A 15,874-nucleotide genomic window follows, 5' to 3' on the forward strand; every position below is an offset into this window, starting at 1 on the left:
ATTTTTCCAAGTAAAAGTAAAACTTAATTTTCACGTATAACTTATAGTCCAGTTCTGCGTCGTATTGACATCTTACTGTTGTTATTAGAAAATTACGTTTAATTGAAATTGAATAATGAATTAGAAGTGTAAAGCGAAAATAATTGTTATTTTTTGTCAGTTTTATTATTTATTTTTTGTACTGTTTTTCATAGCTTCATAAACAGTGAAACTGGTATTATTATTGTATTATTGCTTGGAATTGTTGTAAAAAATGTTAGCAGTGTCTGAGTGACATTGCTGGTAGTTGGAATGTTTGACATCTGAAGTTGGACTTTTCATTTAAGTCAATATTTGTAATGTGAGAGTGAACAGTTTTGTTTTCTCTGGTTTTTATTATTTTTTACTACTTACATTCAAATTGCACGTTTAAGTTCTATGAAGATGCATAATTTCATTTTCGAAATTCATAATCAAATATTAAATTGCTCCATTCTGACATCAGCTTTCAAACTATTGTAGTCTGAATCATAAATGAAACATGAATGCATTATTTCACCACTGCTTTGAATTTTTTAATTGCAACGTCAACTGTATTCGATGATTAAATTGTCCTCTAACCTGTAGGGGCAAATATCTAAAAATGTGCTTTGGAAACGTGAAGACTTTAAAAATCAGCATGAAAAATAAAATCACTTACCAGCAAGTTTTACAATAAACAATTTAGCTTGATTTTGGAAACCTTTTTTTGTTTTTCTTAATCTGACGAATACTGTGAAAGAAATAAATTTGATCATATGAAGTATATATTTGATATATTCGTGCAGTACAAAAGGCCTGTGCGAAATATGACATTTATGATCATCCATATTGCAAAAATTGTTCGTCGCACTGAAATAATTTTATACAAATGTAGATGCAATTGTTTGCACAAAATGTTATCAGCTTCTTGTTTGATAAACAGGATTGGATGTAAATATTTATTTTGCTGTAAACTACTAACAAGAAATTATGCTTGTGTTTGTCATCTACTTTGGAATTGAGCAATTTTTTGCTTCAGCAATAAGCAATATAATAAATGCTGTTAGCACAGTTTAATAAAATGCAATCATATTAATAAATTGATACTGATAATTTGCAATTATTGCTGCTGGAAATGCTATATTTTTTAATTTAAATTTTAAAATATGTTCGTTATGTTCTTGTAACAAAAAACTCTAATACTGATGATATTGACTGAAAGTTTAAAAAAAATCAATGTTGTTTTTACACGAACAAGCAAGGCTTAATTTTTTTTATCTTATCTGATATCAATTATTCTCTGATCTAACTCATATTATTATGACAGCGTTGATAGTCGATTTTGGAAAAAGAAGTTTCTGATTCACTCGTGATTAAAATTGATCAACAATTGTTTGCGGATATTTCAAATGAAAATCTGCTTTTTGCAAGTTTTATTTAAAAAGGATTAATTAATAATAAACCTCGTCGGTTTGTTTTTTTTTCTTAATTAAATGATTCATTTATGAGAGAAAAATATTGCAATAAGTAAGTGATTTTCAGTGTATTTCTGAAGAAAGCATAATATAATAATTTTACGAACAACAAAATATTTATTCTTTACATCTGTGAAAATAAAATACAACACTCGATGGAAAATAGACCAGAAAATGGGAAAGTCATACTGCTTCTTCATTACCACATTCCAAGGCTGCTAACAAATCGGAACGTCGTCGAATCACCAGTTTTCCTTTCGACCATGGATATTTCAACAACGCAACGGGGTAATTATCTCGAAGGCACCGTTCTCGAACCCCGATAACAACAACCAGACAAATGCTTTCAGCTTCAACTGGAGCAATGCTTTCTCCCCTTTCATTCAAATGAGCAATCACTTTTCTCACAACATCTTTGGCAGTGACGTTTGTAGATATTCGCATTTTTACGCATTTCAATGTGGTCTGCAAATTTCGTAGAGCGACATGAACATCTATGAACTTTTCATCTGGATTCTTGTTCTTATTCGATGATTCATCATCATCATCATCATCATCATCATCATCATCATCATCATCATTATCATCTTTTTCTTCTTCTTCAACATTGGGCTGTTGTTCGTTGTTCTTGTGATGAAAATTGTTCAAATCGATCAAGCTGTAAAATGGAAAATCTGTGAAATTCATCCATGGCAAATTACAATACCCGTCGACTGATTCTTTTCCTTGAACAACGCCCATTTTTCTTCTGCTCAAAGTGAAAAGCTTGTCAATTTGAGAAAGATCTTCACCAATTTTCAAATCATTGTCCCTAAATTCTTTGACTTGGTTGATGAACAAATTGGTCAGCGTTAAATTTTCACAACGTCGATTGTTCTTTTCTGCTTTTTTGTTCAATTCCGTATCCGACGTGGCTCGACAAAGGCGTTTTTTTATTCGATGCTTTGAAACGGTTTTTTTGACGCTGATTTGTGGAGAAGTTGTTGGCAAATTTTCAAAAAACTGATCTTTGGTGGCCAATTTTTCGTGAATTGTCATTGAACAATTGTTCCCCTCTTGTTCTTCGTCTGTGTTCTCTTGCATTTGTGCATCATTTGAACATTCACTTCGATATGCCATTTCCGGGATGTTGTTGTTCTCCTCGTCAGTGGCAGCATTGTGATTGTCAGCAACTGTCAGTGCAAAAGTGCCTTGAAATTTCGGCGACATGCAAAAGTGGTCGGCTATTTTCAAGCCGATGTAGTCGATCAAACTGCGTTGCACTGACGAAGTTGGATCTGAATTGTTCATTGAAAAATTTTCCTCATTCGAGCACAGCTTATCCAAAGATTGATCCGAATCATAGCCGTGGTCGGTGGAAAAGCCGTCCACGGCAGTGTTGTGCTTCATGTAAAAATTTGCCCAGGAAAGTCGACCACGGCACAACAACAATGGAGAAAAATTGTCGTTGTGAGTGGAATTTGGAGAATTTGCTCTTCTCCACTTGAACATACTTTTAAATGTGCTCTGATTTTCTTCGAAATAATCAAACAACAATTTCAAATCCAATCCCTCCTTCTGCTGGCGATGCTTTCGATAATCACTCACCACCGAACATAGCCATCTGGATTCTTTCCACAGCGATTCTAATTTATGCTGATACAAGGACAATTGATTCAGTTTCTCTTCTGAGGAGAAATTTTTCTCAAGAATCTACAGTTGAAAAATTTATTCAATTTGAAAAAAACAAATTAATAACAATAATTTGCTGACCTGACGCTGCTGTTGTTTCAATAATGACGAATATACTTCCAAAGACAGTGAAATGTACGAATACAAGGATAAAAATTGCGCTTGATAATTTTGAAGATGTACTAAATGAGTTTGTGATTTGAAATGCAACAACAATTAATTGTATGAATATTTCAAATCAAAATACTAACCAACTTCAAAAACCGCCACGGGTAGTGAAATTTTCGACGATGCACGCAACGTATCGGTAGATTCAGCAGACTGTTCAGTTGGACATGAGCAAATTTTATCCGGTGGAGGGAGAAGAAGAATGAACGAAATTTCTGAATTGATTTCAATCACTTCTTTTCGGTAAATTCGAAGTTCATTGCATTCATTGCTGGAGATCTGTTTGAGCAAAATCTTTGCAGCGGATACCAGCTCCCAGTGGAACTGCAGTTGGCACGCATTTGGATGTTCCAAATTCACTTGCAAATTATCCAACGCTTTCAACCATTCCCATTCATCTCTGCAAAATGAGGCATTTCGAAATTGATTGTTTCTTTTTTATTCATATGACAATTACTAAATAATTACTTGGATACGTGAGAATTTTCACGCATAAAAGCATATGGCATAATGGATGGTTGATTTTCAAGCAGAACAATCTTCATTTCGTTCAAATATGATTCAAGTTTTAAATAACCCAAATAAAGACCTTTTCCCAGCTTATTCAAACTTTGCTTGTGAAATTTAATGCATTTCTAAATATGATCAACATTGAAACAGCTCATAATTAATACACTGCATAATATTCTTACCTCTATATTATTCAGCAGTATTTCTTCTGTTGTAGACTCAGATGAAATTCTCTTTGGCAATTTGTCGATTTGTTGCCATTTCAATATAAGTCCCTTTAATGTGGAAAATTTTAGCATATTTTTAAGGAGAAACTATGAAATCATACTTGCAAAGGTTTGGATTGTGTAACATTTTTCACCATCACGAATATAACATTGCCATCCGCGTCATACAAGGGTTGATGATAAGCACTGCCGAGATTGTTCATGCCGAGTCCCGCTTTCAAACAACGAATAGCATCGAGTAGTTTCAGTCGAAAATTTAAACTGCCAAAATTGGAAAAATCATCTCTTCCAAAAAGTGGCACCGAAGGAAGGCGTTCAGAGCTGGTGGTTACCTTGAAAAGCATGCCCTGAAGCTTTGATTGGAAAAAAATCCTTTTGAACAGCTTACTTTTAGAAACCATTGAAATTCCGCATGAACTGCCGTTGGAAGAGAGTCACAAATTTCCACTGTTGGTATTTGATCGTCGAGAGTGCACATCACTTTGTCACTTTTGTAAAGTATTACGGACAAAAATGAACCGCTAAAATGTTCCCCAAATGAATATTTTATTACTGAATTTATTAAACTGTTTCTATTGTTTAAAGTAGAAAAATGTACATCTATCTACATCTGAGAATATAAAAAGCGGAATATATCTTACTGCTTGTTCGACTTGTGCAACCTGCTATTCGTGATGAGCATATTTTTTATAGAAATTTTACGGCGTTTTTTCAAGTCATCTTCGACTAAAAATGTTTAATTTAATTAAAGCAATTGAACCTACGAAAAGAAAAAAAATACCCTGTGAAAGTAAATTAGATTCTTGAAATTTTTTGATCTCTTCATGAAGACTTTGCAATTCTTGGAGGCTTTTAAATTTAGTTGTCGTTTCATTTTCGACGTCGCGCCAATCTAAATTTCCAAGGGTAAATCAAACCAATATAGAAAGAGCATGATGATTTTTTTATCATTCATTCTAACATGATGGAATATTGCTTTCGGGTAGAGTGAAACTGGGAGCGCTGAAACCAACATAATTTCCCGCATAAACTCGAACGTAATAACGTTTTCCTGGACACAAGTTGGTTATTGTAAATTTTGGAATACGCAAATCAACAACAATTTTGCTTTCAGCTTTGGTGAAGTGCTTGTCCAATGACCACTCAACTGATGAATGAATGAAAAATAGATTTATCATACTGTATATTTTTACAATTAACACTAACAGTTACCTTTGTATTTTGTTTCCACATCACTCTGACAAGTTGAAGCTTCAAAAGCGACAGTAAGTGATTTAGAACTGGTGACGTGCAAAGAACAGCGAGGTGTTTGTGGAACTCCTTGTAATGCAATCGGTTGATTGGTTGAATAAATATTATGATAAGAAAAATGATAATTTCGTGTTACCGGCTTTCAGTACGGTATTTTTCATCTTTTTCAACACGCTTATTCGATTTTTCCAAAAATCCATTTCTTTGTCAACCTAAATTGATCCATTTATTAATTAAATTTTCAAATCAAATTAGCAATAATCACCTTCACTGAATTGGACTGTTGGTTGCAACATTCGATGAACTTTTTCATCGCAGTATCAATCAAATATTGCAATAAATTCAAACGAGCCAAATGTGACACTTGAAAATATATTTCAAAAAAGAAGAAAAAAAAATTAAAATTTTGAAAATTGCGACAATTTTTCAAAAAATTCATACAACGCACATTCTAGATTTTCTTGAGCACCATTTCGAAGTAGAATATGACTTATTTTTGTGTGATTCAGCATTGAAGCCACATCGAGAGCTGTCAAGCCGTGCTTGTTTGTTCTGAAAATGCCATTCATAATTAATTAATTTCAAATCCAACATCATCTCACCGTATAGCTGAATGCATGCATTTTCGAAGATAGAAATTCACTTTTCCAATGTCGTCATTTTCTACAGCAGTAAACAGTCCTGATTATAATAAAAAAAATTGGAAATATTAGCATGAAAATTTTGAATTTCAAATGAATCTCAAATGATCGATTCATCATCATAATCGGTTACCTGAAATTTCAGACTCATCATCATTATAAGATTTGTGGTTGTTCAGCAAATTTTTCGACAAAAAGTGTTGATTGAATACTGAGCTGAAAAAAACAAACGGGGGAACATATTTTTGCCTTAATTTTTGCAGTGCTTACAAGATTTATTTGTTGTTGTTCAAAGAATAAGCCATTTGAAAAAAAAACATGAAACGTAAAATTTACCGAAAATCGGACATATCCAAACTTCGAATTCTAGATAGCAGAGCTTTTCGATTTAGCCTGCCAACGGAACGCGGCTTGGAATGGCAATTGCTTCCAAAATCACGGCAAACCATTCTCAACTGATCCCTCTGGTTTATTAAATCACTAAAAATTTATTGAAATTTTTTTTGGGAGTTAATGAAATTTTTCATAAGCACTGTGTCAACAGATATTTTTTTTCATTTAATTCCAACTGATGTGGAACAAATTGTGTTTCATCAAAATTTCCTTTGGTAAAAAAATATTCAATTTGAAAAGAGCATTTTTCATTTTGGAGGTGAATTGAATGCCGACATTGAATTTCAGCAGTTTTAAGCACTTCGTATTGAACGTTGCAGTTGGATATTTATTTAAATGTTATTTTATTATTTATCAAAGAAATGTAAGATGTGAATTCATTAATGATTGAAAGCGCAAAAGAGTAAACAAAAAAAATAAATTGCATTACATAAAGTAGATTTTGTGACTTAAAAAATAACAAATTTTTAAATAAAATGTTGATTCAATAATTTAAAGTTTACCTTTTAGACCTTTGCAAAGTGACGTTCGCCTCTGAACGATTTGGCTGACCGCTGTTGCTAGTACGAATCACTTTCATCATTCTGTTTAAAGCTGAAAAATAAATTTCATCAGCAGATTAAAATAATAAATAACATTTTAAAGTAAAATATTTGCTTTAATAAAATGAAAAAAAACTTTTTAAATTTCCCATAAAAATATGAAAAAGTGAAGAAATAAAATAAAGCTTTAAACTGGAGAGAAGTTTGCAAAAATTGCAGTTTAGCATTGACTTTTAGCTTAATTGATCTCTAAAAAAATTTCCACCAATGCCGAACCCGACCGCCAGCCAACCGGATGAAGTTTCAGAACTTTTCATAAAAGAAGCGTCGTTTTTCAAAATAAGCACACAATTAAAAATAAAGCTGATTCAAATTCGATAGATGCATTATAACGTCTAAAAATAACTGTGTAGATGTGTCATTGGATATGTTTTATCAATTGGAATTCAAATTCAAAAAATGTTTTGTTGAAAAGGCAAATTTATTTGATTTCAGAAAAAAATACATCATATTTATTGTAATAGCTCATATTATTTAGTGTGAAATAAATGAAAATAATTTTTGTAGAATAAATAATGCATTTATTAGTGGAAAGAACTGCAATATGAATAGGAGTTCAATTACTCAAAGCAATCATTGATTTTCAACAGTTAATGAAAATATTAATTGTTAATAATAAAGTTTCATATTAGATGAGCATTTCAATCATATCAATTTTTTATTTTTGTGAAATAATTGCTCTACTGCATCAATGAGCGTAGCGGAAGTGTTCGTCAATATCAACGGTAGGAAAGGTCATTTGAGAATTTATTCAATTAAAAATGAAACAGCAGATGTAAATGTAAATGAAAAAGTAAGATTTCAATATGTAAATCTTTTCTTTTCATAATTAGCTCAAATAATTTGAAAAACAAACAAACAAATAAATTACTTTATACATTGATTCAAAGTGAAGTGCTCGTTTGCAAGTTGGAAATGCTATGGTGAATTTGTATTGTTAATGGAGGACACAATTTTTCCACAAATGCCCATGGCAACAAGTGGAACCTCAAATGACAGATGCTACAGTGAGAAAACCGGTCAAACGTTACCCGCTTAATACAGTATTCTGCGGGCCAATGGGAAGTTTTACGATAATGCAGAGGTCATAAAATGGCACAAAAGCACGTCCCAGTTTCATTCTCACAAAGCAATGCCAGATGCTAGTCGTATTAATAGATGTATACACATATATATATATATATATACGTGTGTGTGTGAATGGAAAAGAAAAAGAAAAATGTCTGCTTTAATAAGTTTCCCCTTACTCGCAGTTGTTGCTATATTGGAGAGATACGACATTGCTTGGAGTAATATAAATCAATGAAAAAAAGTTTGAATAACAATTTTATTTTCAATATTATTCAATTAAATACAGTTTTTGTAATTGAATAAGTATTATTTTATCAGTAATACGCAGCGAAGTTTCTGAACAAAAAATGTACATCTAATTGAAAATATATTTATTTCAACCAGGCAATAGTGCACAAATATTGAAATTTTTTCGAATAAATTTGATTTCATTGTTCTACAATTTTAAAAACTAATAACCACAAAAACGTGAATATTAAGCTTACAATGTTTCAAATAACATATAAAAATGAATTTACATTGAAAATTTTGCGTTCATTCTTATTTACAAGGGAATTTTTCAATAACTGAAAATTATTATTGAATTATATTTTGAAAAAAACTGGAACATTTTTCTTTGAAATTTGAGAAAGGCAAATTTAAATAAAATTATACTCGAACTTTAAATGAGCATCATATGCACTTCAAATTTCATTTCAGTTTTATCATAAATACAAATCCATAAAGCGCTGCTTTTTTACGCGTTGCAAATTTAAATTTGTCAAGTGAATTTTACTTCTAAATTAATTATAAACTGGAAATATCAAAAATTGTGAATGATATTCCAATTCTTTTGACAAAGAAATGTAACTTTTGAAATTTGAAACGAATGTATTTAATAACGTCTAAATTTTTGCTGCTTATTAATCAGTAAATAAATGAAAGCAATGTTCTCAAGAACTTCTTCACTGTTTCATATATACGCTATTTTTCCCAACATATGCAACTATTAAGTATAAAATACTTTTCATATTTGATGATATAAGCATTTCTGTTTAATGAAAAATGCTTTGTTTCAAAATGTAGTATATAATTAAAAAATGAAACTGCTTCATTAATTAAATGTATATTTTAAACAAATTTTGATGTAAAAAAAGTTTTTGAAGTAATCATATAATTTAAAAAATTTTAATGTTACATCGTGAAAATTATGACAAAAATTTACTTAAATGGAGATGTTATTTAAGCATAATTTCTCTTCCTAATTGCAAAGCAAAATTTAATAGTTTTCTGGCAAAGAGCAAAAAACATTTTTAATAACAACAAAATAACATAATATCGGTTGGCATGTAAACATTGAAGAAGCTTTACCTCAAGTAGCAATAATAAAAGGAAAAATAATAATAGCAGTCAATCGGCTTTCTTTTGGAATTTCTTCCTTTTAGCGGGAAGATAAATTTGTCAGTGAATGGCTAATTTCAATATGAATACTTTGCCATGGGCAAGTGAAATTCATCTTTCTCTACTTTTTCAACAGTCACGTATAACTTTAGCGATGTTATAGATGAATAAAATCAAATTATTTATTGATTTCAAACTTTCTTTCATGGATGAGCGCTATTTTACAATCTCAAAAGCAACCCAAGAAATAAAAAATAAAGATTTATTCGTTTCACAACAAGTTTAGCTTTAATTTAATGTTTTAATCATAACATTTTTAGCAAATTTTTATTTTATGGTCAATTCATAAAAAGTAATAATGCACGATTGGTAAACTTTTCAAAATTAAAATTCATTTTAATTGATTCAGTAGAGAGATACATTCAATGTTTCGAATATAAATGCCTATTATTATAGTTGCAAATAATTGTTTTTGTTGTCAGTAAAATTTTTAAAAAGAAGTTTGTAAAAATAAATTATTACCACCGTATAATTCAATAGTTTCATTTCATTTATTTTACAGTAATGAAAATTTCGAATTATTAAATTCAAAAATGCAAATAATAAATATTTGAAGGGTATATTTAAAGGAAAAATTTCTTAATAAAATCCAAAAGTTCTTATAAATGTGCACTGCTAATTTTAGCACTGCTAGAAATGATTCTCTTTATTAAATATATATTTTATTCATTTCCGCAATGCAGTTCACATATCTTCATATTTACAAATTGCAGAGCTAGAAAATTAAAGAAATGAGTTGCAGACTCTTTTGAATAATAAAACTACATATGCAAGCAAAAAAATCTTTAAGTTTTTCTTTTTTTATAATGCAAAAAATTACTGAACTAAAATCTTCTTTTTAGTTGGCTCTGTGGTTATTATATTGGAATATTTTATTTCGGCTGTAGAATACGCAACTGATTGTATGCGTTGTGTTGTATAATAAATTTTTCTCTACATCTAATAGTGGCGCTTCCACTGTTTTCACTTTTCAGCTGTATATACACTGTAATTTATACTATTGGATAAAAATAGTAAAAGTTCCAATAAATTTCAGTAAAATTGGCATTGCCGTTGTTGATCAGTTTACTTGTCAATTCTATTATTATCACGCTCATAGCTGCCGAAATATCAAAAGTTTATTTTATTATTATTGTCCAACTCTGATTTCGTTTATTTTTAAAATAAAATATTTTTTAAGCAATTTGATTTTTGATGTTATTTCTTGAAAATACCATGCATCACGTATAAATTTTCCTGTAGCATTACTTAACATATTAATATTCTACTCCCTGTACAGGAATTTGTATTCTTGCACAGTAAGTAGATGTGAGATGAAAATTTTTTTCTTATCAGTTCAAATTTTGAAATGCGGTCCTATTATTGATTTAAAGGCAATTTCTTGACGTAACAGATGACTGGAATGAATTTTTAAAATTGAATTTGCTTCATCTCTACTTGAATTATTAAATAAGTTTAAATAATTTTAAAGTTTTTGAAACAAAACTCGAATAAATCATAAATTTATAAATTTAGTTAAATATTTCACAATCCGTTTATTTTTAAGGAAATAATTGAATTATAAAAATTATTCCTTTCATCTGATGTTGTTAGTTAAAGAAAATGTTTGAATTTAAATTTTGCAAAAAAAGTACAATGATCTGTTAAATTTAAATATGAAATCAGTTATGCTATGTATATCAGTGCTCATTGAATAATTGAATGTGAATAAAATTTATATTTAATGCTATCCATAAATGTATGAATATACTCTTTTAAACGCTTCGACATTTACAGCGTAAAATCAACTGCAGTTATACTATTTGACATTTAAAACAACATTTATTCTTTAGTATAAATACTTACGTTTTTAAGTAAAATGCATGAAGAAATTATTACGATTTGTCAAAATATGATTATGATTATTTTCTATGTAGACTAATGATGCTGATTTATTAATGATTTTTATAAAGACTGTTTTGTGCTTCTGTCGCACTGAAAACACAAAGCCCTGTTTTAAGCTTGTTGAAATATTTTAAAATAGATTTACAGTGATTGAATTTTATTTTAAACTGTAAAGTGCTGCATGAAATTTGAATAATGAATTTTACATTGCTCAAACTTTAATGTTAATTTTATTAATTTCAGGAAAATATTTTTTATGAACTTTGTCAGAATAATATTTTGCATCGATATAAAGATTTGTTTCAAAAGTTATTTTTCAAAAAATAGAGTTATGTTATTTGAGATCGAAATTTTGGCATAAGCAGAGATGCTGATGAAAAGTTGCAAGCAATAGGTTAGAACTTTGCCCAAGAGCAATTTCAGATCCAATATTCCATGGAAAGATTTTATTGAGTAAGAGCACTTTGATTGCATTTTCTGCAATCAAAATGTCACGCTGCACGTGGCATTTATTTATTTCAAGCGTACAACTTCTCAGCTTTTCAGTTCATTGAAATAAATCAATCTTTTTTTACTTTGAATTACTCCAGACTTCATTAAAAACTTAAGTCAATTTACAGACTTTCAACGTTGTCAAAATCTGCTGAATTTGAATCACCGCACAGCACAGTGAGGATTTCAACTACTGCTTATGATTTAGGAATATAAATCAAAATATTTTATGCAAATTAGCATCATTTGTTCTTTTTTTTTCTTCTTTTGAATTACACAAGCAGCCTCAAATAATGCACTGTTAATAATGCATTTCCAACCGTCAGTTGATAAATTATGTATTAACTTCGAACTTGCAATTATTTGCTTTTCAAAAGTGAAAAAGCTCAATCTTAAGAGCATCTTTTTTCCTAAAAAAATTCAACTAATACTAATACAATTTTGCGTGATTTTTCTTTTTTCACATGATGCATCCATTTATTTGAAATTATTATTTTCCATTATAACTGACTAAGAGGACTGACTAATTGAACAAGAAATGAAAATCTTTAATATTCACAATTTTAGTGTAAAGTGAAATTAAATGCACATAACTGACATAGCAGTTGCATATAAAATGGACATTCTTCTCAATCCTGGTACAACATAGATCTTTCATTTCAACGAAAAATGCATCTTTGCAGCTTTGGAAAGCTACAGTCTCTTGAACAGAAAAGTAAAATAAAAAGTAGTTGTACCTCATTTTTTTATACTGATAACTTCTTTATTTTTTGCTTCATGATAAAAAACTATTTGACTTTTTCTTCATATTATACTATTTTACGTTAATTTTATGCGTTGATGCTCATTGAAATGCCTCAGTTTTAAATAAAACAGCATTTTAATGTTCATTTCAAATGTGTCAATAAATAAAACTTGCAATTTATTAAAAACCAACTCACACAACTGAACGCTTTTCATGATCATGTTTAATCATGTGTTATTTTGAAAATTTTATTATACAATTCATGAAAAATGCAAAAAATTATCACTTTTGCTTCATTTTTGAGGTTAATTTACTGCCTTTTTTCATTTGATGCCTCTAAAAATGATAATATATATTCTTTATGAAATAAATTTTTATCCGTGCTTTTATAAATAATAAAATAATGAATTTTATGATTAATGTGATGAATAATTTACATTGCATTTTCTGCTATAAAGTATTGGTGTACCCAAAGCATTACATTTATTATAACTTATATCATTTTATTTAAATATTTAATTCAAATAAATGTCAAACATAAAGTAACTTATTAATTTTTAACAATGTTTAATTTCAATTTTATTTTAATTAAAATAACATCAAGAAAAATAAAATACATGCCTCTCTGCAGTGCAGAACTTGATGCATTTTTTCATGGAATTGGGATGCAAATCATGCTCTTTCACAGCATTGAAGCATTTCTGATAACAAAAATATTCCTGAAGATAAAGCACTTCATCTGGAGCCTAAAATATTAATAAATTTAAAGTAAATCAACTTTTTAAAAACCGTCATTTGCATGCATTAAAAATAGCCCTTTACATGTGCATGAATAGCTTTTAACGCGTAAGTAAAACTGAAATAAACAAAATAAATTATTTTAGAATGCAGTTCATCATATAAACCACACGTGAACTTGCTGCTTTATTAATTAAAATAAAAATAATGAAAACATATTGTTTAAAATTACTTTTTCCCAAATGCATTTTCTTTTACAAGCAAGATCTGAAATGGAGTCTTGACATTGCGTAGTGCATAATTCAGTTGCTTCAAATATATTTTCAATCTAGAAAACAGTGCAGCACTTATATGTAAATAAATTTTATAACATATTTTTAAGCAAAGAAAATAATAATTAAAAGACGTAAATAATATAAAAAATATTTACTAATAACAGTTTTCAAGTTATTATTCATAATGCGTGTACAATAATAAATTTGCCGTACTGTTCGAATTCATATATATTATAATATTTTATGTAAAATTTACATGTGCTTTTATTCAGTGTAAATAGAAGATTTTTTTTTTAAGTGCTTTTTCTTCTTTTATTCTCAACGTGATACTTACAAAGTTGTCAATCAGAGATGCATGCAGCAAAATAAGAATGTTAAAGAACAGGAAAAATTTTATCAGCATGATTTTTGCATCTGTGACATCTTGCTACTGCAATTGAAATTGCTTTTATACTATATTAAAAGCGAAATTAAAATGTTAATAATGTTTATTTATCATTTTGTAAACTTAAATTTTGTCCGTTTCTGAGAACATGGAAAGGAAAATTTTTTCCAACTGGAAAGCTAACACAATTATAACATTCAATTTTAGCAACATGCTTTGAAAAATAAATATTAAAAACTGTAATTTCAACAAGGTGAATCGTCATTATTATTAAAGAGACATTTTAAATTCGCGAAACATCGCTTTTGCTTAAAAAATGAAATTTTAAGTGTTTACACATTGTCGTCTTAAGCAAATTTATAAATATAATTTGTACTTTCTTTTCTGAGTATTATGATAATGCAGCTGCGCACACTTAACTTCTAAGACTTGGATATAAGCTCCAGTCCTATTTTTATTAATGATTAATTCATTGTTTTGTTTATAACTATACTTTCATATTTTTTTTATTATCTCTGACTATTGCATTTGCATTAACACAATCTGCATTAGAATATTTGATTTATTTTGCTTTACCTTTATGTTTATCGTCGTTTATGTTAATTTGAATATTCTAATTCTCATATTCTAATAATTGGAAAAAAGTAAAATGATTATGATTGACATGAAAGCTTTGTTACACGTATTAATTACTGACAGCATAAATTCAACAACAGATTTTCGTTTTTGCATGATTTTCATTTACTTTTGTGTTATTTTTCATAATTATACCTTGAATATTATCAATAATTCATCAAATTTGAAACTTTTTCAAATCATCTCCGACTCAATTAACAAAATAAAGCAACCAGTTGCGATATCTAAAACATTATAATTTTTCTGTCATGTCACTTCCACCACTTTATCTCTAGTGGTGATCACTGCCATTGCATGAGTAGATGGCATCGCTTTATTTTCCATATGTCATGGCATTATAACAACTAATTTGCTTGATTTTTCTACAGTTGATTTGTTTGATATATTACTGGTGCATTATTCAGTGCTTCGACTAATGAAAAATGGCGAAATACAGATGTTGCTGTTTATTTGCTTCATTAGAACTTGTATCAAATGAGTTAATGCAGATTGTTACGAGGTAATAAAGTAAGTTTGAGTTATTGCAAAATTGTTTATACAGTACATTAAACTTGAACATCATAATACAGTGTTTATTTGCAACACATTGTTTTGCATAGAGAAAAATCAAATAATAATTTACTGATGACTGTAATCGTGCACATATGGCCATCAACCAAATTTCAATTACTTCTCACCAAAATTCACAATATTAAATTCAAAAAACTCACCATGTATGCTCAACAATGTCTGAGAATTATTTCTACACAGCAGCTAATAATTCTGTCGGATGTTTTCACTTATTTATTCACTGAATGTTGTTGTAACTTTACCTTTAACTTCATTAAATCATATTTCTATCAACAGATAAATGAAAGCATATTGTCGAACAACCAAAAACAGTGACACTGCAACTGCATCAATTAAAACAACTTATTCAAATTCGTGTACCAAAAATAGCATTGTGTATCATGAAAAAAGAAATCTAACTTACAATAACAGCAGCAGCATCTTGGACATGTTGCTCAAAAAATATCTCAATTATACAAGAGAGATGGAATTTCACATTTCATTTGTACAAACAATGCTTGAAATGAATAATCTGTTGACAATTTTTCAAATGGATTGCAACACTGTAAGAAATGAAAATTTTGCAACTTTTAAGTCCATTTTTCAAATCATAAAAATAGTAATTTTTTATATTTATTTTACTATCTGAAAAGATGCATCACTAAACTATTTCGACTTCTCACTTTTCACAGGCATTACACGCAAGAAAATGTTAAAACAA

At 29.0% G+C, this 15,874-nt stretch overlaps 2 protein-coding genes across 2 annotated transcripts; both read right to left on the bottom strand.

Moving 5' to 3' along the window:
* Window positions 1–1,658: 1,658 nt before the first annotated feature.
* Tsp_01509 (putative fibronectin type III domain protein) lies at window positions 1,659–6,392 on the bottom strand. The gene is made up of 17 exons (XM_003377285.1): window positions 6,280–6,392; window positions 6,077–6,159; window positions 5,905–5,983; window positions 5,772–5,854; window positions 5,568–5,665; window positions 5,439–5,514; window positions 5,264–5,371; window positions 5,046–5,198; window positions 4,833–4,943; window positions 4,693–4,777; window positions 4,440–4,572; window positions 4,153–4,398; window positions 4,007–4,099; window positions 3,783–3,949; window positions 3,398–3,714; window positions 3,228–3,328; window positions 1,659–3,167 (listed from the first exon to the last, which is right to left on the bottom strand). Exons 1-17 carry the CDS (start codon window positions 6,390–6,392, stop codon window positions 1,659–1,661), a joined length of 3,555 nt encoding a protein of 1,184 aa, XP_003377333.1.
* Window positions 6,393–12,852: 6,460 nt separating this feature from the next.
* On the bottom strand, window positions 12,853–14,233 carry Tsp_01508 (hypothetical protein). Its single transcript, XM_003377286.1, has 5 exons — window positions 14,207–14,233; window positions 13,541–13,617; window positions 13,393–13,426; window positions 13,188–13,316; window positions 12,853–12,906 (listed from the first exon to the last, which is right to left on the bottom strand). Exons 1-5 carry the CDS (start codon window positions 14,231–14,233, stop codon window positions 12,853–12,855), a joined length of 321 nt encoding a protein of 106 aa, XP_003377334.1.
* Window positions 14,234–15,874: the final 1,641 nt, after the last annotated feature.

Source organism: Trichinella spiralis (genome assembly GCF_000181795.1).
Source record: "Trichinella spiralis strain ISS 195 chromosome Unknown Scfld4, whole genome shotgun sequence".
In the NCBI taxonomy this organism is placed as follows: Eukaryota; Metazoa; Nematoda; class Enoplea; order Trichinellida; family Trichinellidae; genus Trichinella; species Trichinella spiralis.